Source organism: Corythoichthys intestinalis, chromosome 17 (assembly GCF_030265065.1).
Source record: "Corythoichthys intestinalis isolate RoL2023-P3 chromosome 17, ASM3026506v1, whole genome shotgun sequence".
NCBI classification, from domain to species: domain Eukaryota; kingdom Metazoa; phylum Chordata; class Actinopteri; order Syngnathiformes; family Syngnathidae; genus Corythoichthys; species Corythoichthys intestinalis.
In genome coordinates, this window is record NC_080411.1 from 11325170 (window position 1) to 11352092 (window position 26923).

The window sequence follows — 26923 nt, forward strand, 5'->3', positions numbered from 1 at the left end:
GTAACAAGCATTTCAAGGTCCTGGAGTTGCCTAGCCAGTCTCCAGATCTCAACCCCATAGAAAATCTGCGGAGGGAGTTGAAAGTCTGTGTTGCCCAACGACAAGAGTTACAGAAAACGTTTGGCCTCCATTATTGCCAACAAAGGGTACATAACAAAGTATTGAGATGAACTTTTGGTATTGACCAAATACTTATTTTCCACCATGATTTTCAAATAAATTATTTAAAAATCAAATAATGTGATTTTATGTTTTTTTTTTCCACATTCTGTTTCTCATGGTTGAGGTTTACCCATGTTGACAATTTCAGGCCTCTCAAATATTTTCAAGTGGGAGAACTTGCACAATTAGTGGTTGACTAAATACTTATTTGCCCCACTGTATATTTTAGTATTCTCAAAATGTGTTTGTCTTGTCTAGATTTTGTTGACGAAAACTCAAGACTAATATCGTCTGGTTTTAGTCGGTATTTACTAAAAATGTTTTTGTCTGTAAAATTAAAAAAAAATATACATCTGAAAACAAATAAAGGTTTTCAACTATTTTGAATGAACATTGACTGACGAGCACATATTGTAGCGTCTACAAGGACGATGCCAACTTGGTGATAGTACACACTCAGCAAGAAAACAGTACATTATGGACATCACGAGCTGTATGTAAAACAAGTTGTCCGAGAGTTTAAGAGGACGCTCGCCGATAGCATTAGCCTAATGTTAACGCGGCTGCGCCAGCGTAGGAACGGAACTTGTTCTTAACCCAGGGACTGCCTGGACAGCTAATATTACTGTTAAAATACCTCTGCCAGTCGCTTGGCTGGCTGTCTCGAGGGCTATCATTTTGACAATGCTGCGGTGTTGTTTTTAGCAGCCCTTTTAGTTTTCGTCTTAGTCTTTTGGACAATAATACATCCTAAAAGTCATAGTCATATTTTAATCATCTCAAAATGTGTTTGTCTTCGTCTAGTTTTTGTTGACGAAAACTCAAGATTAGTTCCGTCTCGTTTTAGTCGACGTTTACTAAAAATGTTTTCATCCGTTATTTTTTTTTTTTTTAATTCACTCCAATAATAAATAAAGTTCCCAACTATTTTGAATGAACACTGACAGGGAAGCACATATTGTAGCGTCTTCTGTACAAGGACAACATGGTGATAATACACATTCAGCAGGAAAACACTACAGTAATTATTTTCAATTAATTATACCCACCTGGATGCCACGAACTGTTTGTAAAAAAGAAAAAAAGTCAAACAGTTTAAGAGAACACTCGCCGTTAGCATTAGCCTAACCCAAACGCGAGTTCTATGCTAACGCTATGAGTTACATTTAGTGTTGATCACAGAGCACAGACCTTTAAAGGCTAAAGGCGCTTTTGTATATTCTCTCGAGCCAAGATAAGAAAGCAAATCTTAGCATGTGTTCAAGCCTGGAGACTGGAAAGGACACTGTTTAGTTGGGTGGGGAATGTAGAACGTCACACGAGTGACACAACCAGACAAGGCTACGATGCAGGCTAACTACTAATAAAATGTCCCACACTGTGCACATTTTCATCTCGTCTCGTCAGACGGAAACTGGCCTTCGGCCAGTGTTGTTTTTGGCAGCCCTTTTAATGTTAGTCTTATGGAGGATCATCCTTTTTAGTTTTAGTCATATTTTGGTCATTTCAAAATATGTTTGTCTTCGTGTAGTTTTTGTTTTCGAAATCTCCGACTAATTTCGTCTAGTTTTAGTCGACGTTTAATCAATATTTTCGTCCGTAAATTTCAAAAGTTTCATTCCAAAAATAAGGATTTTCAAGTTCCAACTGTTTCGAATGAACATTGACAGATGAGCACATATTGTTGCATCCACAAATATATCACGCGATAATACACACTCAGTAGGAAAACTGCATTATTTTTAATTAAATATACCCACCTGGATGCTACGAACTGCATGTAAAAAAAAAAAAATTGAGAGTTTAAGAGGATGCTCACCATTAGCAATAGCCTAATGCAAATGCTATGCTAACGCTATGAGTTACATTAAGTGTGTGATGATCACTCAGCACATACCTAAAGGCTAAAGCGACATTGCTTATTCTCTCCTGCCAAGATAAGAAGACAAATCTTGTGTCTCAAAACAAGCAAGGGGTGAGACTGGAGAGGAGCTAAGTGGGTGAGTTAGGTGGAGCAGCACGTCACATGAGTGACACAACCAGACACTGCTACGATGCAGGCTAAGTACACATAAAAACCACACTTTGTGAACATGTGATGGAAACTATGGCGCATTTTCGTCTCATCAGATGAAAACTGGCATTCGCCTCGTTATGTTTTCGTCATGAAAAGTGTTCGTTGACAAAATATATTTGTTTTAGTCATCGTTGACGAAAACAACACTGCATTCATCTCAAAACGGGTTTTTTGCTCGTTATCGTCTCCTCATGGTCATGAAAAAAAGTGTTGACGAAATATTTTCGTTATCGTCATCATTGACGAAAACAACACTGCAATGCTGTGTATTTAGTACATGTTCCTGTTTTCACCTTGTGAAACACACCAAAGCTCTTTTCTCTTTGTGACCTTTTTAGGTGATTGCCTTCTTCAGCCAGCGTCTGGAGCAGGCTGGAAGTGACCTGTCGGTGGAGAGGGTCCAGGAAGTGATTATGAAAGGAGCCCAGGCGATGCCCATAGACAGACTTAAGGTAAGACAGGCTCTGGGAGCAGTGCGTAATCACGATTCACGCGTTGGGACCGGCGCTGTGACTTGGAGCCCTAAAGCTGTGTGCACAAGTGGGAAAGGAATTACGGCAGGGGAGAACTAGGCGGAAAGATGGAAAGAGCCATTGGGATATGTGACAAAAGGCCAAACCCCATTCTCATTAGCCATAACACCCGTCTTCCTTCCATCCCTGCTGGCCTGCCTCATGTGAACATGTAATGACATTTCAAGGAGATGGGATGGGGGCCAGGGGCACTTTGTCATGGGCACATGCGATCGAGGGTGGAGGGTGAGAGGTGGGGGGCAGATATAAATCTGCCACAGCGCCTCGTTACCCAACACTCCCACCACTCCTGCCGGGTTTGCGAACCCCGGCCCCTCCCGACGCTCCGCCATTAATCAGCCAGGAAATATGTATCCAGTCTTCCTCCCATACCTCTACCGAAGCTCTTAATTGCGTGTTTCATCATGTGTTTCGTGTTTTATACCGGCCGCGAGGCATTTGTCTTGCTAGCGCGACACGGGAGAGGGACGGCACGCGGCCCTCTCGATCGCCACCTACGCACTTGGGGCCAAGTCGTCGATGAGACAACCCTGATGTGTCCTTCAGCAACTTGGACAAACCTGACGTTTCTTTGAGCCGCGTCACTTAAATATGGGGTGCACAATCATGCCAGGTTGCTGAAAATGTTCTTGACGGATTATCCAGGGGTGATAAGAGTGATATTTCCTCTCCCGATCTTGTTGAAAAACAGTCATGCCCCGGGTCTGTAATAAATCTGTTCATTATTTTCCCTCGCAAAGCCTTGTATGGTTGTGTGTATGGTCAACACTTGAGTTCAGAAGTACTCTCGCTAAAGCTTGTTGCTAGGTGAAAATAGCAACTTTTTGTATTGTTTTTGTACACTGTGTACACTCAAAATTATTTTTCTTATCTTTCTAAATAGTTGTAGCAAATGACCAGTGGTTTTTGAAGCTAAAAAACTACTTCAATAAAAGTATGAGTAGCTAAGAAAATGTGTACTCAAGTAAGAGTACAAAAGTACTTACTTTTAAATTGACTTTACAATTAAAAATTATAAGTATTTTCTCCCGATGAGAAAAAAATGCTTTATAAGATATATACTGTATATATATATATATATATATATATATGAATGAATGAAATGTTTCTTGTCTTCATCATCGGTATCATTGACAATTACAAAATAACCGAAGAAAGACAAGGGCAGACGGGAGAAGCATATGCTTATCATTGTATGTATACAGGGTGATTGAAAAAATTCAAAAATACCGTATTGGCCCGAATATAAGACAGTGTTTTTTTTGCATTGAAATAAGACTGAAAAAGAGGGGTTCGTCTTATATTCGCGTTCTAGACACTATACCCATTCACGGCGCTAGATGGCGCCAGATATCATTGAAGCGATGTTCTATCGTGAAAGATCTCAGGTACTCTCAAGTTGAACCATTTTGCATTATTTTATTGCAATGTTTTTCCTTATTCAGATTTGTTTCAAGAATACAGTTAGTTAGACTTCACTTTGATGGTTAATGCAGTTATTGCAATTTTGCTGTTTTATCACAATAGATAGGTTTATTTACATTTCAAAAACCAGAAGCCATTCATTTACGAATGTGATTGCACTTAAGTTTACATATTTAAATGTTCAGATATTAAGATTTGAATGAGGCAAAATAACATGCTTTTTCTCTCAAATATGTTGTTGTAATCATTTGTTTCAGATGTACTGTAATTATTTTCTGTATAAAAATTAATTTGGTGTTCAAAAAGTCTTTTTTCAAACTTGAGTCTTGAAAAAGAGGGGGTCATCTTATAATCAGGGCTGTCTTATATTCGGGCCAATACGGTACTTATGATTTATTCATGTTGTAATATTGTTCTCAATTTTTGGTGTAAAGTGCCCTCCATAATTATTGGCACCCCTGAAAAAGATATGTTTTTTAGCTCCTAATTTTTTTTTTTTAAATTCAAATAATATGGGACCTTAATGGAAAAAAAGAGAAAAATCCAACCTTCAATACAAGTGCATACATTCAGTGGGGAAAAAATCCCACATAAAGTAAAAATTATTTGACATCAAATAATGTGTGTCACAATTATTAGCACCCCTGGTGTTAATCCTTAGTACAACCCCCTTTTGCCAACAAAACAAGGTCTGGGGACTGAGATGGCCATGGGAGGAGCTTGATTTTGTGTCTGGTGAACCATTTCTGTGTAGATTTGGCCATATGTTTAGGGTCATTGTCTTGCTTAAAGACCCAGTGACGACCCATCTTCAGCTTTTGGGCAGAGGGCAACAGATTTTGATTTAAAATGTCCTGGTATTTCAAAGCATTCATGATGTCATGCACCCTAACAAGGTTCCTAGGGCCTTTGGAAGCGAAACACCCCCACAGCATCACTGACCCACCCCCATACTTCACAGTGGGTATGAGGTGCTTTTCAGCATGCGCATCTTTCGTGGCACGCCAGACCCACTTAGAGTGTTTGTTGCCAAAAAGCTCAATCTTGGTCTCACACAAAAATACACGTGTGCTTTGGTCAGATGAGACCAAGAATGAGCTAAAATAAACGCTAACTGCATGGTTTCTTTGCTTTTAACCAAGAATCGAGACTGTTTTACGTCCATATCTATGAAGAATTCGGGGATTTAAGCATTTATTCACAAGAATTATCGCCAGAAAATCTGTTTACATATGGCGGCCGCTAGCCTCATTCGCTAACATAGTAATACTGTACTTCGTCAATATCCGTAAAATAAATGCTAACTGCACGTTTTTGTTGTTGTTGCTTTTAACCAAGAATCGAGACTTTTTACGTCCATATCATGAAGAATTCGGGGATTTAAGCATTTATTCACAAGTTTTCGCCAGAAAAGCTCATTTTTCGCTAGGAGGCCGCTAGCCTCATTTGCTAAGATAGTAGCATTGTACTTCGTCAATATACGTAAAATAAACGCTAACTGCACGGTTTCTTTGCTTTTAACCAAGAATCGAGACTGTTTTACGTCCATATCTATGAAGAATTCGGGGATTTAAGCATTTATTCACAAGAATTATCGCCAGAAAATCTGTTTACATATGGCGGCCGCTAGCCTCATTCGCTAACATAGTAATATTGTACTTCGTCACTGCACGTTTTTTTTGCTTTTAACCAAGAATCGACTTTGTATGTCCATACCATGAAGAATTTGGGGGTTTAAGCATTTATTCACAAGAATTTTTGCCAAAAAAACTCTGTTTACAAATGACGGCCGCTAGCCTCATTCGCTAACAGTATTTAGTGGTAGATAATAAAGGGCTATTCTATTCTATAATAAGTTGTGATTGTATATAGAATTTATTAATAATCTGTTTACATATTATTTATAATTGATTCTGCATGTTTTCCTCAAGTAGTTTCTGAAGTTAAACTGAGTGATTTATCAGCTGTTGAAAACTTGCAGTAAAAAAAAAAAAAAAATTAAGTTGCTACTTTGGTCAAAAACTTATATGATATGTTAAATATTGCTATTGATCCTGAAAATATAGGTGATTATCTCTGCATTTGGTAAATTTTGTGCATCTAGGGTAAAATCTGAGACTTTTATAGCCATTTTAAGTTGTGGTGTACTTATATAGAAAATAATTAATCAGGTTTTTATAAGGGAACGACTTTGAATGTTTTGATGCCGCTGCTCATGGAGACTCATATATGGCTAAGGTAGCTGCCTGTTTTGGTTTTACGTTGGTAGCAGCTTTGTTTTTGTAAATATTTGAATTTGAGTTTTTGAAAATAGGCCCCCTAAGAATCGGCCCCGTTTCCTGTGTCATGTCAATCGGTTATGAAGTCTATGTTTATGCCCATATGCTTCGCAGTCACATTGACGCACGACACGTCTGAATTTTTTTTTTTTTTTTGTAACCTCCAGAGGGCGCCGTGAAGCGGGGAGACAATTTGGCCAATGTCTCCTCGGGGAGACACGGGCCACTGTTTGATGGCGCCATCGCTCAAACAAACAGCTGTCGCTCTCCACACCTCGCGCATGCCTTCGTCTGATGAGCTCATTCGGCTACTCAGCCCGCAGCGTGAAAATCCATAGGCTGGATTAATGTTGTGTGGAATCATCAATGAATTGGTAATTACCGCTAAAAGCTCTTGGCAGCGAACGCGCGGAGAATGCTGACGAGGTAGCGGTGAAGGATAATTGCTATGTTCGGTCAAATATCGTTGACTTTGAGGCTAACTTACTTTTTTTTGTGAACTTCTGTACACCTCTTTGCCAATTTTAGGCATTTCTCTTTCATTTCTCATTTCATTTCTCTGTTAATTTGGCAACTCAAGCAGTGGCAACTTTTGTTCCATTTTGCTCTGATGTTTTCAACATCAGTTTTTTTGGCAACCAGTTTAGATGCATTAATTTAAGCAACATACCTGAAGTGTGTGCAAAATTTCCGATTCTAAGATTATTCGCGATTCGGCCGTGGAAGATTAGAGAACGATTCACAAAGATCCAAATTTTGATTATTGAAATATGTCAAAACACAACACAGTCAGCGCGGTCTTCGGGACGCAATGAGGAACGGACTGAAAACTTACGCTGCTAGATAAAAAAAACAATAATACCTGACTGCAGCCGACAGCCGCTACAAACAATGCCCACTTTTCTACAAACTACGTCCACATAATGGTACGGTAGATATCGCATGTATATAGAACTAGATGCGAAATGACGGACTCGGCGGCGTTAGCACATGTACAGAAAACTAGATGCAAAATGACAGACGTTAGTAAACAGCCGCCATTTTAAAACAGTAGACTTCTCTGAAAGGCTGTTGTAGCGAACCTTCCGAGTGAACCTAATGAACTTTTTATCTAAAATACGCCAACATTTGGACTTCAGTCTATCTTTAAATGGTGAAACAGTTTTAAAACTTTCACATGTCGAAAGTAGACAAAAGGGAAATTGTGGAATTACGGGAGGAATTTTAACAACTTTAACGATTGATTCACATTCGACTGAATGTAGTTTAAAACTGCTGGTACAGAATAGAGACTTGAGTATTTTATTTACTGTTTTGAATCGGTAACTTGATTAGTGCTGCAACGATTAATCAATTAGCTCGATTATTCGATATTCGAATTAAAGTTTGTTGCTTCGAGTATTCGTTTAATTAAAGTGGCAATGTTATGGTTTATTTTGAAAGTGTTTGCATTTAGTTTTATTGATAAGGGTGGATACACTGCCCTCTGGTCTGCCTCTTTTCACATGGCTGAATCCAACTGTTCCCTGTTAAGACCAACGTAAGCTAAGTTTTTTGTTTGAGCTAATGTTTTTAATGCATTCTTAATTTAGTTAATAGGTATATTTAGCCGTTTTTTGTGGGAATCTGTGTCTGAACCATTTGTTAAGAGCATTGTAATAAATAAAAAAATAAATAAATAAAAAAAAAAACTAGCATTTTATAGCATTTAAGCTACCGGACTTTTTCTATGTCTATGTTTCCTCTTTGGTTTTTTTTGTTTTGTTTTTTTAATTTTTATACAGTTTTGAGGCTCTGCTCAGGTATGTTAATTTTTTGTGTTTCTTATCCGATTACTCGATTATTTTAACTAACTAGTCCATTGATTAATCGACTACAAAAATCTTCGATAGCTGCAGCCCTGAACTTGATACTGAAATAGTAGTTTATTTAAGTCTAAGAGGATTTTTGTACAATTTTTGTAACTAATGTACGAAACATTAAAAGCAGCTAAAAGCTGTGGGAGGGGGTGTGCATCAATAATTGATTTATAATCGAATAGTTGCCTCTGAATCGTAATCGAATCGCCAGGTGCCCCAAGATTCCTACCTCTAGTATAACCTCATTAATGCTGTAGTGCTTCCCAATACCCTCAAGTGTAATATGCAGTGTTGTTAACTCATTAACTCCCAGTCATTTTCACCAGAGCAAGGCCCTTCGCTCCCGGCCGTTTTTCTGGATTTTGACTGATTTTGCAAGGCCCACAGAAAATTCTGTTCTATTGCTATATAAACATGGAACCCACCAAAAGAAAGATTAAACTCTCTTCTTTCAGCAGAAAAAAGTAAGTTCATATATTTTTCCATTCTTTAGAAATCAACATTAGAAAATAGCTTAGTTTGAGCAATTTTCCAATTTCTGATGAAAAAACGGGAGAAAATTAGCTTTTTGTAAACGCATACATTTCAAACATTGATTTTAACAAAGCTATTTTTTGCATTAGTTACATCCCAAACATCTGAATAATGGTTTCCTTTTACAAAATACCATGAACAACCAGACAAATGGAGCTTTTGATGTCAAAGTAACAATTTATTTACTCATGACTACTGAGAGATGGCGCTTTGTCGCCGAGATGATGCCGTTGTCGCCACGTCAGCTGTGTAAACTTTTCCCTCATCGTTGTCTGTCTCACAAAGATGGATTATTTTTGCGTCTGCGGGGTCTGCTCGGCGAGCCGCTGCACTGGGGGTCCCACTCGTTTTGCTTGGTCGTCCAGCTACAGATGCTTCTTGTAAAAAAAAAAATTTGGGGGACAATGAAGCATTTAAAAATAGAACGTATTTATACGTTTCTGGGAGCAAATGAGTGAATAAAAGAGTATAACGGCGTTATTTTTTTCCAGTATTGAGTAATCTAATTACTTTTCTCATCTTGGCAACGCCGTTACCGTTACTGAGGATGTAAAGGCGTGCGTTACTACGTTGGTTGAATAACGTGAGAAAAGTCTGAGAGCCACGGAGTCACAGAGACGAGGGCTCTCTTGGAGGGAAGGGAGTTGTGACGCTGTTGCAAACACGATGCTAGGCTAGGTGGCTCCTATAATACCTGACTGTAGCCGATAGCCTACAAACTACGCCCACATGATGCTACTTTATAAATTACATGTATAGAGAACTAGATGCGAAATGTGAGACACGGCGGCGTTAAGCACATGTATAGAGAACTAGATGCAAAATGATACTCGGCGGCGTTTGTAAACAGCCGCCATCTTAAAGCAGTAGACCACTCAGGGAACCTTCCTAGCGAACCTAACTTTTTATCTAAAATACTCCTAAATCGGCGAAGTCTTGACTTGAATCTATCTTTAAATGATGAAACAGTTTTAAAACTTTAACATGTCGAAAATACACAGAAGGGAATTAATGCAATAACGGGAGCAATTTTAACTTTAACTTTAACGGTTGATTCACAATAGGGCTGCAGCTATCGAATATTTTATTAATTGAGTATTCAACTGAAAATTCTATCGATTAATTGAGTAATCGGATAAAACATTTTTTTTTAGGTAAGGAGCAATTATAAACATACACAAGAAATCAAGACATTTCATCTACTATTGATTATTGAACCATTTTCAGTCAATCAATGTCTTTATTTTCGATGTACATAGTTGAAATCAGCCAACAATTGCATCTCAGAAGTGACAAAAAATATATATATATACTGTTTTCACTCAAAAAATTCTAGATCTTATATAAAAATCTTACTTCTTACCTAAAAATTTCATTACGTTTGATAATACACTAGGGTTGCAGCTATCCATTAGTTTAGTAGTCGATTAATTAATGAACTAGTTAGTTCGAATAATCAAGTAATCGGATAAACATAAAAATTTTAAATACCTGAGCTGGGCCTCAAACGGTATAAATAAATAAGGATCTACATATGTACAACAAAAAAACAATTGGCTAACTTACATAGCAAAAGTCCACTAACTTAAATACTATAACATGCTAACTTTTTTTTTTTACAATGCTCTCAACAAATAGTTCAGACACATATTCCAACAACAATTGGCTGAATATACCTTTAAACTAAATTACGAATGCATTAAAAAACATTAGCTTAAACAAAAACCTAGCTTATGTTGGTCTTAACTGGGTGCAGCTGGATTTGACCATGTAAAATGAGGCAGACTAGAGGGCAGTGTATCCACCCAAATCAATGAAATTAAATGCAAGCACCTTCAAAAACAAACCATTACAAAGCCACTTTAATTACACGAATACTCGAAGCAGCAAAATTTCATTCGAATCTTTTTTTTCTAATCAAATACTCGAGTTAATCGATTAATCGTTGCAGCACTAATTCACAACATTAAATGACTTCCAAACATAGCAAAGGTTACTATGTTTTTTTTTTGTTTAGAATGAAAAAAAAATAATGAAGGGTAACACCAGTTACTTTGTCAAGTAACTAATTACTCTGACATTCAGGTAATTGAGTTACTAACGCAGTTACTTTTGGGGAGAAGTAATTTGTAACTGTAATGAATTACGTTTTATGTTGTGGTTTATGTTCATTCCTCACATTGTAAAGACTTACTTTATATATAGGTGTTAGATTCTTTTTGTGTCTTGAATAATAAATATACGAGAAGACAAGTGCAGCTTAAACACAGAATCCAGCTTCTTGTGACTACGAACATTGGGGAAGAATATTACACGGGCATGATTTTGACAGAGCAACATGCTGAGCTTGTGTGTATGTTTGTGCGATGTTTGTTTTTGACAGATCTCCATGGGCTGCTTTAGTGTTTTGAGCGTGGTTCGTGCTTGCTCCGCGGGTCGCATTCTTCTCTGTCTGGCTTAGCTCTTAACAGCAGTGGAAAGGAAAGGAAGGGAACACGGCGTCCCCGAGTGAAGGCATGAGTCCAGCCAGTCTGCGTCCAGAGGCGAGGGCATGACCCGCAGTGACCTACGACGAACTGATAGGAGCTCAGACTAAGTAGGCCCAGATAACTGTGTAACTGCCAGAAGAGGAGGGAAGTACAGATATATTCAGAAAGGAAGGCGCTGTGCAGACAGTGGAGGCACCAAGATAATATTCCAAGAAAGTGCTGCAACCAAGGGAAAACATTCTTTTGTTGAGATATGTGGCCGTATCGGATACTTGTTTGTGCTTGCTCTAATAATGGCAGAGGAGAAGGCAAAAGTCTGTGTTCTGTGTACTCTAAAGCTTTTTATTTTGAATTGCTGGTAGGCAGTCTCTCACATTTTGCTTGTGAAAACAATATAGCCATACTGTGATGGTTTTTACTAGGGGTGAAGAACTAGCTCACGGTATGATTTGCGATACAAGGCTGACGAAAATGATGATCTTTCGATATGGCGACACAACAATTATTGATAGATGGGTCTGGAAATCATTCTAGGACAGTGTTTTTCAACATTTTTTGAGCCACGGCACACTTTTTTCATTAAAATATATCCCAAGGCACGCTACCATCAAAAAATGTAAAAATGTCTGTGAACTATATTAACAATATAGGGTCATGTATTGAATAGGAATCAAACACAAAGAAAAACAAATTTTATATAGATATTTTTCTCACTCGGTGTGACACAGTTGAATGTTAATCTCGCTAGCCTAAATCCCAATTAAAGATAGCTTTTGCTTATTACGTCACACTAGAGACTCTTCGAGAGGAAACCGAAATTCAATGAATTCTGTCTAGTTCTGAGTTAGCATCTTTCCTTTTTATAAATTCTTTCCGTCGCTGTCACTGTTAAAGTTTAGCTAGCTAGCTAGCTGCCACACCGAGCCGCTACCGCTACCCCAATGTCACTCTTACTTTTTCCGCATCACTCTAAGCTGGACATGTCCAAAGTCCGGCCCGGGGGCCAAATGTGGCCCATGGTCAAATTTCATCCGGCCCCCAGCTTCTGTCATAAAATCAATAACGTCTGGCCCGCACACAGACTTAATAAATTGGTGAGCAGTACTGCTACCAGCATATGAAGTAGCTTACACACTAAATGCTGCTCCTCATTTACCCACTAAAAGGCAAAACAGCAGTCTAAGCATTGTTACCCCGTGTGACCCTTCCAATTTTCTAAAATGGCAACAACAACAACAACAAAAAAAAGAAAGTTGACTTCGAGGGCCGACGCTTCAAGGATAGGTGGAAATTTGACTATTTCTTCACTGAAATACGCAACAACCGTGTCTGCCTCATTTGCAGAGACAGTTGCTGTTTTTAAAGAGTTCAATGTGAGGCGATATAACCAAACAAGACAAGACATGTACGACAAGATTAGTGCTGCAACGATTAATCGATTAACTCGAGTATTCGATTACAAAAATAATTCTAATTAAATTTTGTTGCTTCGAGTATTTGTTTAATTAAAGTGCCGTTTTAATGGTTTATTTTGAAAGTGTTTGCAATTAGTTTTATTGATGAGGGTGGATACACTGCCCTCTGGTCTGCCTCTTTTCACATGGCTGAAACCACCTGCTCCCTGTTAAGACCAACGTAAGCTAAGTTTTTGTTTGCGCTAATGTTTTTTAATGCATTCTTAATTTAGTTTATTTGTATATTTAGCCGTTTTTTGTGGGAATTTGTGTCTGAGCCATTTGTTAAGAGCATTGTTAAAATAAAATAAAATAAAATAAAATAAAAACATTAGCATTTAAGCTAGCGGACTTTTTCTATGTAAGTTAGCCAGTTGTTCTTTTGTTGTACATTGATCCTCATTTAGAAAAATATATACTGTTTGAGGCTCAGCTCAGGTATTTTAATTTTTCATGTTCCTTATCCGATTACTCGATTATTCAAACTAAGTAGACCATCGATTAATCGACCACTAAAATATTCGATAGCTGCAGCCCTAGACAAGATTACAGGGAAGATACACAACGAGAAATTGAAGAAATTAAAGCAACTTGAAGCTAGTTAAATTTCACAGCAGCAGTATTTCGCAAGAGCCCGAGAGTCAAAAGAGAACGCCACAAAGGCTAGTTGCGAGATTGTTGAAATCATTAATTAAAAACAATAATAAAGCAAATGTGACACACAGAATGGCTTGCTAAAATTTGCTTAAATATATTGTTCTACGTAAAGGACGTCAGCCAGGATCGGGCCCCCACATTTTCACCGCACCAAATCTGGCCCCCTTTGCAAAAAGTTTGGACAGCCCTGCTCTAAGCCATGGGTCGGCAACCCAAAATGTTGAAAGAGCCAAATTAGAGCAAAAAAAAAAACAACAAACAAATATGTCTGGAGCCGCAAAAAAATTCAAAGTCTTATATAAGCCTTATAATGAAGGCAACACATGCTGTATGTATCTATATTAGCTGAATATCAAAACGACTAAATTGGCTACTAATATAACCTTCATGATTAGCATATTGTCCGCACTATAATGCACACCTGAAAGCCTTCAACTTTCTCTAAAGCCGACAGTGCGCCTAATAATCCGATGTGCCTTATATATGGATCATTATTAGTTCATCATGGCACGGCATTCCGTTTAGCTCAGCTCCATCTTATGGATTCATAACGCAACGCCAACCACTAGTACTTCTACTACTGCGCCTTATAATGCATTGTGCCCTATGCATGAAAACGGTTCTAAAATGAGCCATTCATTGAAGGTGCGCCTCATAGTGTGGAGAATACGGTAAATTTTTGTTTGTTTCTGCAGTGAATCCTATACAGAATGACACACCACGTGACTACTATTTTGTACGATACCGCCTCAAATTTAACTTCATTACAATAATAATGAATTAGAAGAATGTTTTTGTCGTGTTTTTCCTCCTACAGAAACCATGTTAAAATAAAAAATTCCCCTCCCCCATCTTTTTCCATTTTCAAACATTTTTGAAAAATCTCCAGGGAGCCACTAGGGCAGCGCTAAAGAGTCTTATGCGGCTCACTGCTCCTTCAGCAGTATGCTCATGTCTGAAGGGGTTAAAAATGTATATGGCGGAAAACACTCAGGTGACTTGAAGTTCCGCTCTGAGACCCCCATTTTAGCCAACTTTCAAAATTGACCGATATGTATGTGTGATACATCAATGGAAAGCTTAAAATCTCAATTTTCTGGGGGAAGAAAAATTTTGAACAGGAGGACATTTAAAAAAAAAAAAAAAAAAAAGTTTTTTAAACCGCAAAACCCTATCTGGAGGTGAGAGCATGCGAGAACAGAATTACAGACGCCATGACTTTAACGAGATCGCGTACTTACCTTGTTTCGATCCCAAAACTCCATGTAGCATCTATCACTGAGTGTCAAGACACTGCTTTGAATGGCCACAGCTGGATTTTTGGGGGATTTTATGGGTGAAACATGGTAATATAACAAGGGTCGCGATGCAGAAATTGCAGACATCAAGGAGTGGTCAAGATTTCCTTTTTCCTATATTTACCCTTTTAAACGTTTTTTTTTTTGTTTTGTTTTGTTTTTCTTTCCAATTTTTCTTTGCTTGGATCGATTATTTATCATCTAACATATCGGAGAAAATGCGACAGCAACAAAAAAATACAATTAAGTGATAGTTATGAGGTAAATATTGGTGACTTTTTTACAGACGCCATTTTTTTCATTGTGACAATTTGTTTAAAAATTGAAAATATGTGAGTGAATAATTTTTTTTAAGTCGTTTTTTTTTTTTTACGAAATATGAGTCATCAATTAATAAATCTAAGCTAAAAATGACAGACATTTTGAATAATAAATATAGTTAATTACCTTCGTTTTATGGCTGGGTTGAAACAAAAGCGGTTGCGCGACGTCTGGACAAATTAAAAACACTTCGGGGGCTTGAATCTGCTTTGGCAGCATATAGACGTATTGTTCTATCAAAAACAACAGTTGTTTTGGCTTAAAATACAGCAGTTTCTTTTAAAGAGGAGTGCAAGAGTAGAAACAGTTTTTTCAGTCTTGTCTGTGTTTTCCGCCATATCCTATATCTACATATAAATTAGCTGAAACAACTTACAGCTTTATGTGGGCTAAACCAGAGTGCAGCTGTCCTTCAACCATGTCAGATGAGAGTCTGCTCCTCAGTCATAAGGAGCAACGCTGCCACCAGATGGCAGTGTATCTTCCATCATTAAACAAAACTTTTGGACTTTTTGCACAGTCATTTTGGGGCACTTAAAGGGTTAGTTGCAACTTACGCGGAAATTGGGGTTACGTCGCCGGCTTTGGAACGGAACTTGTTCGTAACCCGAGGATGACCTGTCGTTGTTATAGGACTAAAACTTAATTTTCCAGACGAAAACATTTTGAGTAACTGTCAACTAAAACAAGACGAAGATGAGCAGATTTTGAAATTACAAAAATATGACTGAGACTAACAAGTGTTTTCGTCCAAAAGACTAAGGCAAAAATGATAAAGGGCTGCCACCCTCCCAAAAACGGCTCTGAAACACACTCATCCTTCATTTGAAGAGGCAAAACTTCCTTATGTGTCTTTGTAAAACTGAGGTTATTCCCTTTTTGATTATACCAAAACTTTGAACTTTGAAAATGGGTCGTTTTGATGTGCCGGGTCACATTTTCGCTCTTATGGGAACCAGTTGAGAAGTTCTCATTTTGATAAGATGTTACCTTTGGTGCCGCATATTTCTGCTCCCGTTTTGCTCTTGAGACCGTTTTTCAGATTAACCACTGGCCCACCATCTTGACGGGACGCCACGCTAACAGCTTTTTATCATTTTGGGAAATAGGCTCCCCCAGACGTCGGAAGCGCTGATTTGTTCCATCTGTTCCAGTAAAGTGAGTGGCGTCTCGATTATTAGGCGCTCCCTGTGTTCACTGTTGAGACACTCGGGGATTGAAAGCAGATCAAATTCAAGTATTGGAATATCATGAGAGGCCTCAAATGCAACATACGCTCTACGTCTATCAAAATGTTCACTCACAGTTGACATGACATTGTTGTGGAGCATCCGGATAAGCAATGGACCTGTCGTAAAACCCCGCCGCCTTGGAAAACTCTGACAACCCAAGGCTCTGTGAAATTCTGTCAGTGACAGTGACTGAGTGAACGAACGATTTATGGATGATGACGGGAGTTCAAATTTCTGGATTTGCACTACCGTTGGCAATAGACCTGTTTTCTTAAAAACTATATATATTTTTTTAAATAATGAATTTCGTCTAAAAGCAGACAGAGAGCCTTGCAGTATGCAGTGGAGCGGTATGTCCATGGCAGGGGTCAGCAACCCTGGTCCTCGAGTGCCACTATCCAGCTTGTTTTCCACGTCTCCCTCCTTTAACACACCTGAATCAAATAATCATGATTGTTATCAGGTCCTGCAGAGCTTGCTGATGAGCTGATCATTTGATTCAGGTGTGAAAAAGGAGGGATACATGGAAAACAAGCTGGATAGTGGCACTCGAGGACCAGGGTTGCTGACCCCTGGTCCATGGTATTAATCTGTACTGAGAGGAGCCCATTATTATAATCGAGGCAAAATTCTACCACTCGCAACTAGAGGTGGGAATCTTTGGGGACATTATTGATGTACTCCCACCACCAGCTATTAGCTGATTTTAATGTTTCGTACGTTAGTTACAAAAATTGTACAAAAATCCTCTCAGGCTTAAATAAATGACTATTTCAGTATCCAGTTAACAGTTCAAAACAGTAAATAAAATTGTTAAAATTGCTCCCGTTATTCCATAATTTCCCTTCAGTCTACTTTCGACATGTGAAAGTTTTAAAACTGTTTCATCATTTAAAGATAGATTCAAGTCAAGATTTTGCCGATTTAGGAGTATTTTAGATAAAAAGTTCATTAGGGTCGCTTGGAAAGTTCGCTACAACAGCCTTTCAGGGAAATCTACTGCTTTAAGATGGCGGTTGTTTACTAACGCCAGCAGGTCTGTCATTTCGCATCTAGTTTTCTATGCATGTGCTGCTAACGCCACCGAGTCTGTCATTTCGCATCTAGTTTTTAAAACTATATCTACCGTAGTATTATGTCTGAGTAGTTTGTAGACGCTGTCGACAGCAGTCAGGTATTATTGTTTGTCTATCAAGTGGCATTAATTAACAAAAACAAAACATCAACAATCAACATCAACAATACAAACCAAACACAAATATGCCGGGAGATATCAGAGCCGTGAGTTAAGCATTGTCATTACCCGGGTTACTGTTTTCTGAGTGAATCTCAGATCAATGCGGGCTCCAGTAGGTCTCCTGCAATATTTGTGGCAACTGTGGTGTAATTCAATGGAAGATTCATCTGAAAAATCCACCTTTTGCCACAAAACTGTGACGTTTGGTGGTGGCAAAATCATGGTTTGGGGTTACATCCAGTATGGGGGTGTGTGAGAGATCTGCAGGGTGGAAGGCAACATAAATAGTCTGAAATATCAAAATATCTTAGCTGCCTCGTACATTCCTAACCATAAAAAGGGAAAATTTCTGCAGCAGGATGTTGCTCCATCGCATACTTCAATCTCTACCTCAAAGTTCCTCAAGGCAAAGAAGATCAAGATCCTCCAGGACTGGCCAGCCCAGTCACCAGACATGACCAGGATGAAAGAGGAAGCATGGAAGACGAAAGCCAAGAATGTTGATGAACTCTGGGAGGCATGCAAGACTGCTTTCTTTGATGTTACTGATGACTTCATCAATAAATTGTATGAATCCTTGCCAAACTGCATGGATGCAGTCCTTCAAGCCCATGGAAGTCATACAAAATATAAAATTTGGATCTCACAGCACTAGCGGTGTCCTGATCGATCAGGTCCGATCACGTCATTTTCAAAGTATCGGAATCGGCAAAAAAATATCGGACATACCTTTTTTTAATATATATACATATTTTTAATTAAATCCTTTTCTAATTGTATTTAACGTTACAGACATAATATGTTACACTTATCCAGAGTCATTAGTTTAGGCTTAAGGTAGGGTTATCAAATGTATCCCGTTAACGGCAGTCACAAATTTTAAAAATAATTTATCACGTTAAAATATTTAACGCAATTAACGCATGCGCTGCACGACCCACTCACGCGTTGTCGCGTTCAATCTGTAATGGCGCCGTTTTACCTATATAGAGCTAAAAGGCAGCGTAAAATGAGTAGAGTGAATTTTGGCAGCCTTTGGAGCCTTTTTTTAATTGGCTAATGCCTTACAATCCCTCTCCCTACGATTAGAAATATCGTGGGACGCAATGTGGGGAAGAAAGGTAGTAATTGATCTTTTTCTTAACACCCTATGTTATTTCCCAACGCAGAGAAGATATATCAATTGGTACCACAGTTAAATGGCTACAGTATCATTTACTGAAAGCTCAACAAATACACTAGATGGCAATATTTAGTCACAATATACAAAGTCACAAGTCTTTCTATCCGTGGATCCCTCTCACAGAAAGAATGTTAATAATGTAAATGCCATCTTGAGGATTTATTGTCATAATAAACAAATACAGTACTTATGTACTGTATGTAGAATGTATATATTCGTCCGAGTTTTATTCATTTTTTCCTTAATGCATTGCCAAAATGTATATGATCGGGAAAAATTATCGGGAATGATTGGAATTGTATCGGGAGAAAAAAAACCGCAATCGGATCGAGAAATATCGGGGTCGGCAGATACTCAAACTAAAACGATCGGATCGGGAGCAAAAAAACATGATCGGAACAACCCTACACAGCACCACTACTTAATTTGCTTATGTTATTTAACCTATTTTTGTATTTGAATAACATTTTTTGTTCAATTTTCACACTACTTTCTGTAGGCGACAAAACTTTTGTCTTGACAAAATTTGACCTTTATGACTTCATTAAATGATAAATCTTTTTTCAGTGAAACAAATATATTTTCGTCCATTCAACATCTTTTGGGAGGGACTTAGCTTTTATATGAGTCATTTCTATAACCAATTGAATAATTAAATGTCAGGTTATTAGCAATTGTTTCCACAAAATGGATAAGTGACAAGACTTTTTTTCAGGGACTGGACACTGTATTTTGTGCCACCTAAAACTGTAATGGATTTTTACATCTTTCCTACCATTCTCAAAAAAAAAAAAAAAAAACACGTGAAAGTATTGACAAAATACAATCACTTTTAACATTCCAATTGTTTTTTTACCATTTCATTATGGAGTCGAGTGTAAATACTTATCTTAACATAGTCTATCTTGGTCAGATACAATTAATACTGGATGGCATCTGCAAAGCATGCTGGCAACAAAATACAAGGGCTAGCAAGGCAAACAGCAGGCAGATAGTGGGCTATCAATAATATAAGAGCGTCTCATTATATTCTACTGTCTGCATAGACATACAGTATAAAAGCACATGCCGTCAGTAATCAGCTGTGCTAAAGACACGCTCTATTGAGTCCTGCCTGTCCCTATTCAGCGCTATCCTATCGCTATCATAATGACCCAGACACCAAGGCTACCGGGTTCACAGACCATATGCCAGACCCCACACACACACAAACGTACATTGTGTTGACAATGCAGGATCGCTATTATCCGACTGGTGTTTGTGCGTAGACGACTGTCTCGTAGACACCAGCTCATCAAATGTTCAACAGCAGCCACTTTCACTCACAAGCACGGAAACACAATATTCCGGTGACATTTTCATTCTTTTAGTTTCAGTTTTTAGGTTGAAATCTTTGCTATAATCACTGTGACATTACAGAAGACCTCGCCAATTACAGTGCGCTTAGAAGGTCACTGAGATAATTGAAGCTGTAACGAGAACAGCACTCGGTTAACTGCAGATCTCTGCCGGAGGGTGTTGAACAATACCAATTTGGGTCTGCACCAAATGGCACACCTTCCATCAGCGCGTCGGAGTTTTGTCATTAAGATTCATGCATTATTCATTGATAAATGACGGGAAAATTGGCCTCACGCAGTGAAAGAATTGGAAGAGAAACTCGATGAGTTCGTCGTTGGACAACGTGCAAACAGAACGCTAGTCCTAACAAGGTCGAGTGAACTCATTTAGTAGCAAGCTAGTTTAGCTAGTACTGTTTAGCTACTATTATCGCTAGAGATGTCCCGATCGATCGGGTCTGATCACGTCATTTTCAAAGTATCGGAATAGGCAAAAAAATATCGGACATGCCTTTTTTTAATAAAAATATATTTTTAAATTAAATCGTTTTCTAATTGTATTTTACGTTACAGACATAATATGTTACACTTATCCAGAGTCTTTGGGCTTAAGGTAGGATTATCAAATTTATCCCGATAACGGCGCTAATTAATTTTTTCAAAAATGTATATTTAACGCAATTAATGAATGTGCTGCACGACCCACTCACGCATCGTTGCGCTCAATCTGTAATGGCGCCGTTTTACCTATATAGAGAGCTAAAAGGCAGCGTAAAATGAGTAGAGAATTTTTTGGCAGCCTTTGGAGCCTTGTTTTAAATGGCTAAAGCCTTACAATCCCTCTCCCTACGATTAGAAATATCGTGGGAAGCAATGTAGGGAAGCAAGGTAGTAATTGATCTTTTTTTAACACCATATTTTATTTCCCAACGCAAAGAAGATATATCAATTGGTAGCACTAAGCACAGCAATGTTTGCACTTCCCATCATGCATTTGGGCATGCTACAGTATCATTTACTGAAAGCTCAACAAATACACTAGATGGCATTATTTATTCACAAAGTCATATTTATCCTTTAAGAATTACAAGTCTTTCTATCCGTGGATCCCTCTCACAGAAAGAATGTTAATAATGTAACTGCCATCTTGAGGATTTATTGTCATAATAAACAAATACAGTACTTATGTACTGTATGTTGAATGTATATATTCGTCCGAGTTTTATTCATTTTTTTCTTAATGCATTGCCAAAATGTATATGATCGGGAAAATTTATCGGGAATGATTGGAATTGAATTGGGAGCAAAAAAAAGCAATCGGATCGGGAAATATTGGGATCGGCAGATACTCAAACTAAAACGATCGGGATCGGATCGGGAGCAAAAAAACATGATCGGAACAACCCTAATTATTTCTGCTTCTATATTGTAAAATTGAATTACTGTAGTATAGATGTGGGAACCTCTGGGTACCAAACTACCCCGACTCATGTCACACACGGATGTGGGGGTGATTGCCTTCACCGATCGGCCAGCCCCCGGCTGCGAGCAAGTTTTGGCTCCGGCGACGAGCACTACCTGCCTGCCGGGGCCGCTGCAGGAATATGAACGCCTAAAAATGGCGAATTCTCGGTTGACAAACCGGCTGACGTCAGAGCGCGTGTCGGCCCGAGCCCAAGCAGAGTATAGCGCTCTCTAGGCCGGCACGTGAAGAGTGCCGAGGGGGGTGGAAGTCTCGACACAATCGAGAACCGGAGACGAGAGCGCATGACTGCCCGAGCACGGACGTTCCCGCCTACATCGGCTGGCGACCATGGTGTGCGACAAGGCGCCGCTCGTCGGCCAAGGGTGGCAGCCACTCCCGCCTTCTCGGTGGACAGGGAGCATTATCACCCACAAAATGCAAGCCACCTCCTTATTAAAACCTGTGCCCTGATCCCAGTATTTGACATAATATAAAAACACGTAGCTTACTTACTTCCTCGTCCATCCAATGGTCACTCGATTGTTGGACTTGTTTTGCTCATTCTTTGCGGTGAACGCGATCTTTTGGAAACTCAGAAAAGCTCACACAACTCTCCCTGGTGTAGCAACAAAAGCCTGCAGCGCATTGGGCTGGTGTGATGCGAAAAATAAACAAATTAATCTGCAAAATCATCTGAATCCGCGATCCTTTTTTCATACAATAGTATGGCTGTATAGTGATGGTGAGCTCACCCTCACATCCGCCTTCTTCCTCAATCCAAGACTTTAGCCGGAAGTCTCTCATTTTCGAAGCGCGAGATTCATGGCTTCTGCACACATCCAAGTGTTCCATTTCATTCAGGAGAAAAAATTACCGCGTGTCATATAAAATAAACATGTTTCTTTTATGTTACAGGCACTTTGTTTTACATTGGAAAGCTAACTAATTTTCAGTTGGCTATGTATTCCCGATTAATTTAGAAATGTTCAGGGCACTGCCTAGTCTTATTTTTTCTTTGCTCAGGATTCCTAACCTTGATATACAACTTGTTTCAAGTCAATTAATTGACATGCGACCCAGTAGTGTTTGTCGCCTGGACTGCGGTGTAAACAATACAACAATGGGTTTGTGTGTGCCTATGAATAAGTGTGGTCGACACTAACCGAGACCAGGGGAGTCTGACTGTTGTTAACGAGTAATCATGTAACACGGCACCTCGCTGCCACGGGCTCAAACAATAAGGTCAAACTGTCGTGCAAAATGACACCGCTCTATGTTTGGCTTCATTTTATTACACTCCCCGATGTGTTTACCTGTTATGAGCACAGGTCAGGCACATGGAGCAAAGTTATTTCCTTTTATTTCCCCCATGAACTAGCCGCGGTCCACCACTTTTATTTACCAGACAGTAACCATCGAATCACCTGGGTCAAAAGGCGACATGGCCGCATTAGTTAAGAGGCCAGGCGTCGGACCCGGACTTGATCCGTGTCCCGCGGGATGCTGTAAGCAATTTAACCTCAGCGTAAGGTGGAATTACATCTGCCATCGCTGTAGTAGCTCATGAAGAGTGATCACTGAGAAGCCTCCAGCTGAAAACCAACCCAGGGCAAGCAGACTACCACGCAATGTAAATATGACCATTCGTTTCGAATGCTCTATCGGTTCAATTACTGACTGAAATACTGGACACTCTAGGTTAAATTGAATAAATTCCCGGATCTAACCAGAGACTTCCAGGGGGCGGTAAGGGGAAGACACGACAGCTTCGCCCAGGCACGGAGCTCTCCCTTGAGCCCGCCTCCCCTTGGAGCTCCCGAGAAAAAAATGTGCGTGTGAATGTGTTTCCTGAAAACATTAAAATATGTGTAAGTGGTCAGTAATTTTAGCGCAAAAACTCCCAGGTCATGTGACCAATTGACTCAAAATCTGTGTGGGATGACAGCACTCCGTTGGCTACATGCGTTAAGACAGTCATGTGAAAAAATTAGGACACCCTATGGAAGCCTGTGTGTTTTCTAACATATTTGGTCATATGGATATTTAATATGAATTCTAACAATATTGAGGGATTCAAGTAATAGAACTAAACAATTAAAACCGAAAAAAATATTTTTTTAGAACTGGTTTAAAATGTAATTTTAATTAAATGCAATTTCTGTTGAAGAATAAATTAGGACACCATCACATTCAATCCCACTTAAATGGCTAAAATCACACACAGGGGTATCACATCAGGTGCACATGATTAGAACATCATTACCCAGTGTTTTGAAGGAGGCTTGCCTTATTTAACCCTAACATTTAGTTTGGTGTGCTCCTGACTGTTGAAGTGAGAGAAAACACCATGGTGAGATCAAAGGAGCTGTCTGAGGCCTTCAGAAAGAAGTGTGTGACTGTGGACAAGAGTTTTTTATACCAATAAGGAGTTAAAACAGATGCCATTAATACAGGTAACTAGGCATGTGCCGGTTACCGGTTTCACGGTTTACCGTGGTGTGAAAACGTCGCGGTTTCAAAACCACAAAAATTTTCCGTCAGACCGTAGGACGGTATTCGCTATTTTTCTTGTGTCAAAAATGCAGCCAGAAGCGGCTTGGCGCAGCAGCGCTCACCCCCTCCCGTTTGTTGCTGTGTGTGAGAGTGACGCTATCGGCTACACAGCCAGCTAACCCAAAAACAATTACTCCAAACATAACGCGTACTGTTCTTCAATGTATTGAGCTCTCAAATCGTGGTAAGTTTAATATACAAAATGAATACATTTAAAATGTTGTACAATTAGATTTTTCCATGTGAGTAGCTTCCACAGATTAGCACCATGGTAAAAGTTCGCCAAAAACAAAACACACATTTTCTTTTCAAATTCAATATACAAACTAAGTAAAAGCTTACAAAGATGAATGTTAGCCTAGGCTCAGCTGGGAGAGCAACTTCGTTGAGTGTTACAGCCGCAGAGTGTGAAAACAAGCTTGATTCGCTTGAATGAAGGGGAAAAAAATGATAGCATCAAAGATCGCTAATTCCGAACGATGATCTTGCCCTAAGCACAAATCCACGTTCGCTGGGTCAAGGTGAGGTCTCACTCCCAATGTTTTTTTTTTTTTTTTTTTTTTAGATGAAACCTTTCCACAACAATATTGACATTTTAACTAACTTATACATTTTTACCTAACTTATGAATTCCTTATGTTCTTTTTAACACAAAGGCATGACATGTAGACTAGAGTTGACACAGTGACTGAAAATGGCGAAACTTCACTTAAACTTTTCCACCCTCAAAAAAAAAGTCATGCAGTATACATTTTTTAAAATTTTATTCAGAAGTGTTATTACTTTATAGAAATTATTTTGTTCTTGCTGTAATCTTGTGCAACTTGAGCTGTGGCTGTGAGTATAGTCTATAAGTTATATTTATTTTAATTTTATTTCAAATATTTTTTTATTGATAATTTATTTATTTGAACAATATATTCATGTTCCAATTTGCAACTATGGTCTGAAAAAAAAAATCCTGTTCAGTGGAAAAAAATTGTTTTTTTTTAACCCATACATCTCAGAATTTTTGGGAGCTATAATTGCAATACCGTGATACCGAGGTATTTTTGCTCACGATTATCGTACCGTCAAAATCTCATACCGGCACATGCCTACAGGTAACGAGTGGAGCCTCGTTAGACCTCGTTAGAAGAAGTTAGACCTCTTTGACAGCCAGAAATCTTGCTTGTTTGCAGGTGACCAAATACTTATTTTCCACTCTAATTTGGAAATAAATACTTTAAAAATCAAACAATGTGATTGTCTGTTTTTTTTCCCCCTACATTCTGTCTCTCATGGTCAAGGTTTACCCAAGTTGACAATTACAGGCCTCTAATCTTTTCAAGTATGAGAAAGTGCACAATTGGTGGTTGACTAAATACTTATTTGCCCCACTGTAGATATTACTACGAAAGCGTTTGTAATTGCAATCATTTTCTTGGAGAAATTGAGCATTATCTGTGAGAATTGCAGGGGTGCCAATACTTTTGGCCAGCAATGTATATTGCGTTAAGGAGTGGGGCAAACTTTCTTCAAACCGATGTCAAATACTGGTAGATGGCGACAAAAAGCATCTCACTGAAGTTATTTCAGCTAAAGGGGGTAACACTAGCTATTAGGTGGTAGGGTGTTCGAAAATTTTCCTCAGTTAGAATTAGAGATGTAATATCGGATCGGACGCCGATATGGGCAAAAAATGCGCATCGGTATCGGATCGGAACACGGGAAAAATTCCGATCCAGACTTCCGATCCAGTTTTTTTTTTTTTTTAAAGTCCGGTCCGGGTTTTCCAGCGCACCGATTTACATAATCCATTCCCGTTTTTGCTTCGGTTTCCCTAAAATCCGGTCCGCATTTTACGGCACACCTTCAACACACTACATTTACATTACCGTCTCCCAATGTACAGAGAGACTTTATCGGTAAAAATGTCAGCTGTGTGGGATCATTTCACCTTAAAGAACGACAAAGACGAAGAGGCAGAGAGCAACATATGCCACAATAAAGTCAAGCGTAGTGGTAAAGCTGTAAGAAGTTTTAATACAACCAACCTAATCAAGCATTTAGCGAAATACCACCACAAACAATATGAGGAGTATGTTAAGAAAACCCAAGACAAAAAGAAAGGTCCTACACAACCAACACTGGCAGAAACTTTTGCTATGCGTGACAAACTGGCACTCGATAGTCCCAAAGCCCAGGGAATAACAAGAGTCATTGCGGAAGAATTCATTCTGGATGACGAGCCATTATCTCACGTGAGTAAAGACGCACCATCCAACACGCGATTCGGCCGTGGAAGATTCGAGAACGATTCACAAACATCCAAATTCCGATTATTGAAATATGTAGGGCTGCAGCTATCGAATATTTTAGTAATCGAGTAACCGACTGAAAATTCTATCGATTAATCGAGTATTGGGATAAAACAAATATATTTTTAGGTGAAGAGCAATTATACATATACATGAGAAAACAAGACATTTCATCTAATCTTGAACCATTTTCAGTCAATCAATGTCTTTATTTTCGATCGGAACTGCAAAAACCTGGATCGGGACATCCCTAGTTAGAATATGCATTTTTGTTGATATATTTGGTTTAATGAGCAAAACAATATTTATTTTTTGTTGTTTACCTGTAATTAAATCACTTTGTTTTCAAGAGGAAAAACTCAACATTTCTTAATAAATGGGGTGTCCTAATGTTTTTCACAACTGTATATTTTGTAAGTTAATTTTATAGCTGACACTGCGTTTTGGGGTCATCATCATTAAAAAAAAAAAAAAAAGGTCAAAATCCCCCTGTAAACAAATAATTGACATCATTTTTATATAAAT

At 38.7% G+C, this 26923-nt stretch overlaps 1 protein-coding gene across 2 annotated transcripts in view; it reads left to right on the forward strand.

Moving 5' to 3' along the window:
* Positions 1 to 26923, forward strand: part of dym (dymeclin) — a 145053-nt gene that overhangs the window by 111772 nt on the left and 6358 nt on the right. For both annotated transcript variants that reach the window (XM_057818417.1, XM_057818416.1), the window contains exon 16: positions 2578 to 2691. In XM_057818417.1, the coding sequence (XP_057674400.1) occupies positions 2578 to 2691 (114 nt within the window). The remainder of the gene's footprint in view (positions 1 to 2577; positions 2692 to 26923) is intronic.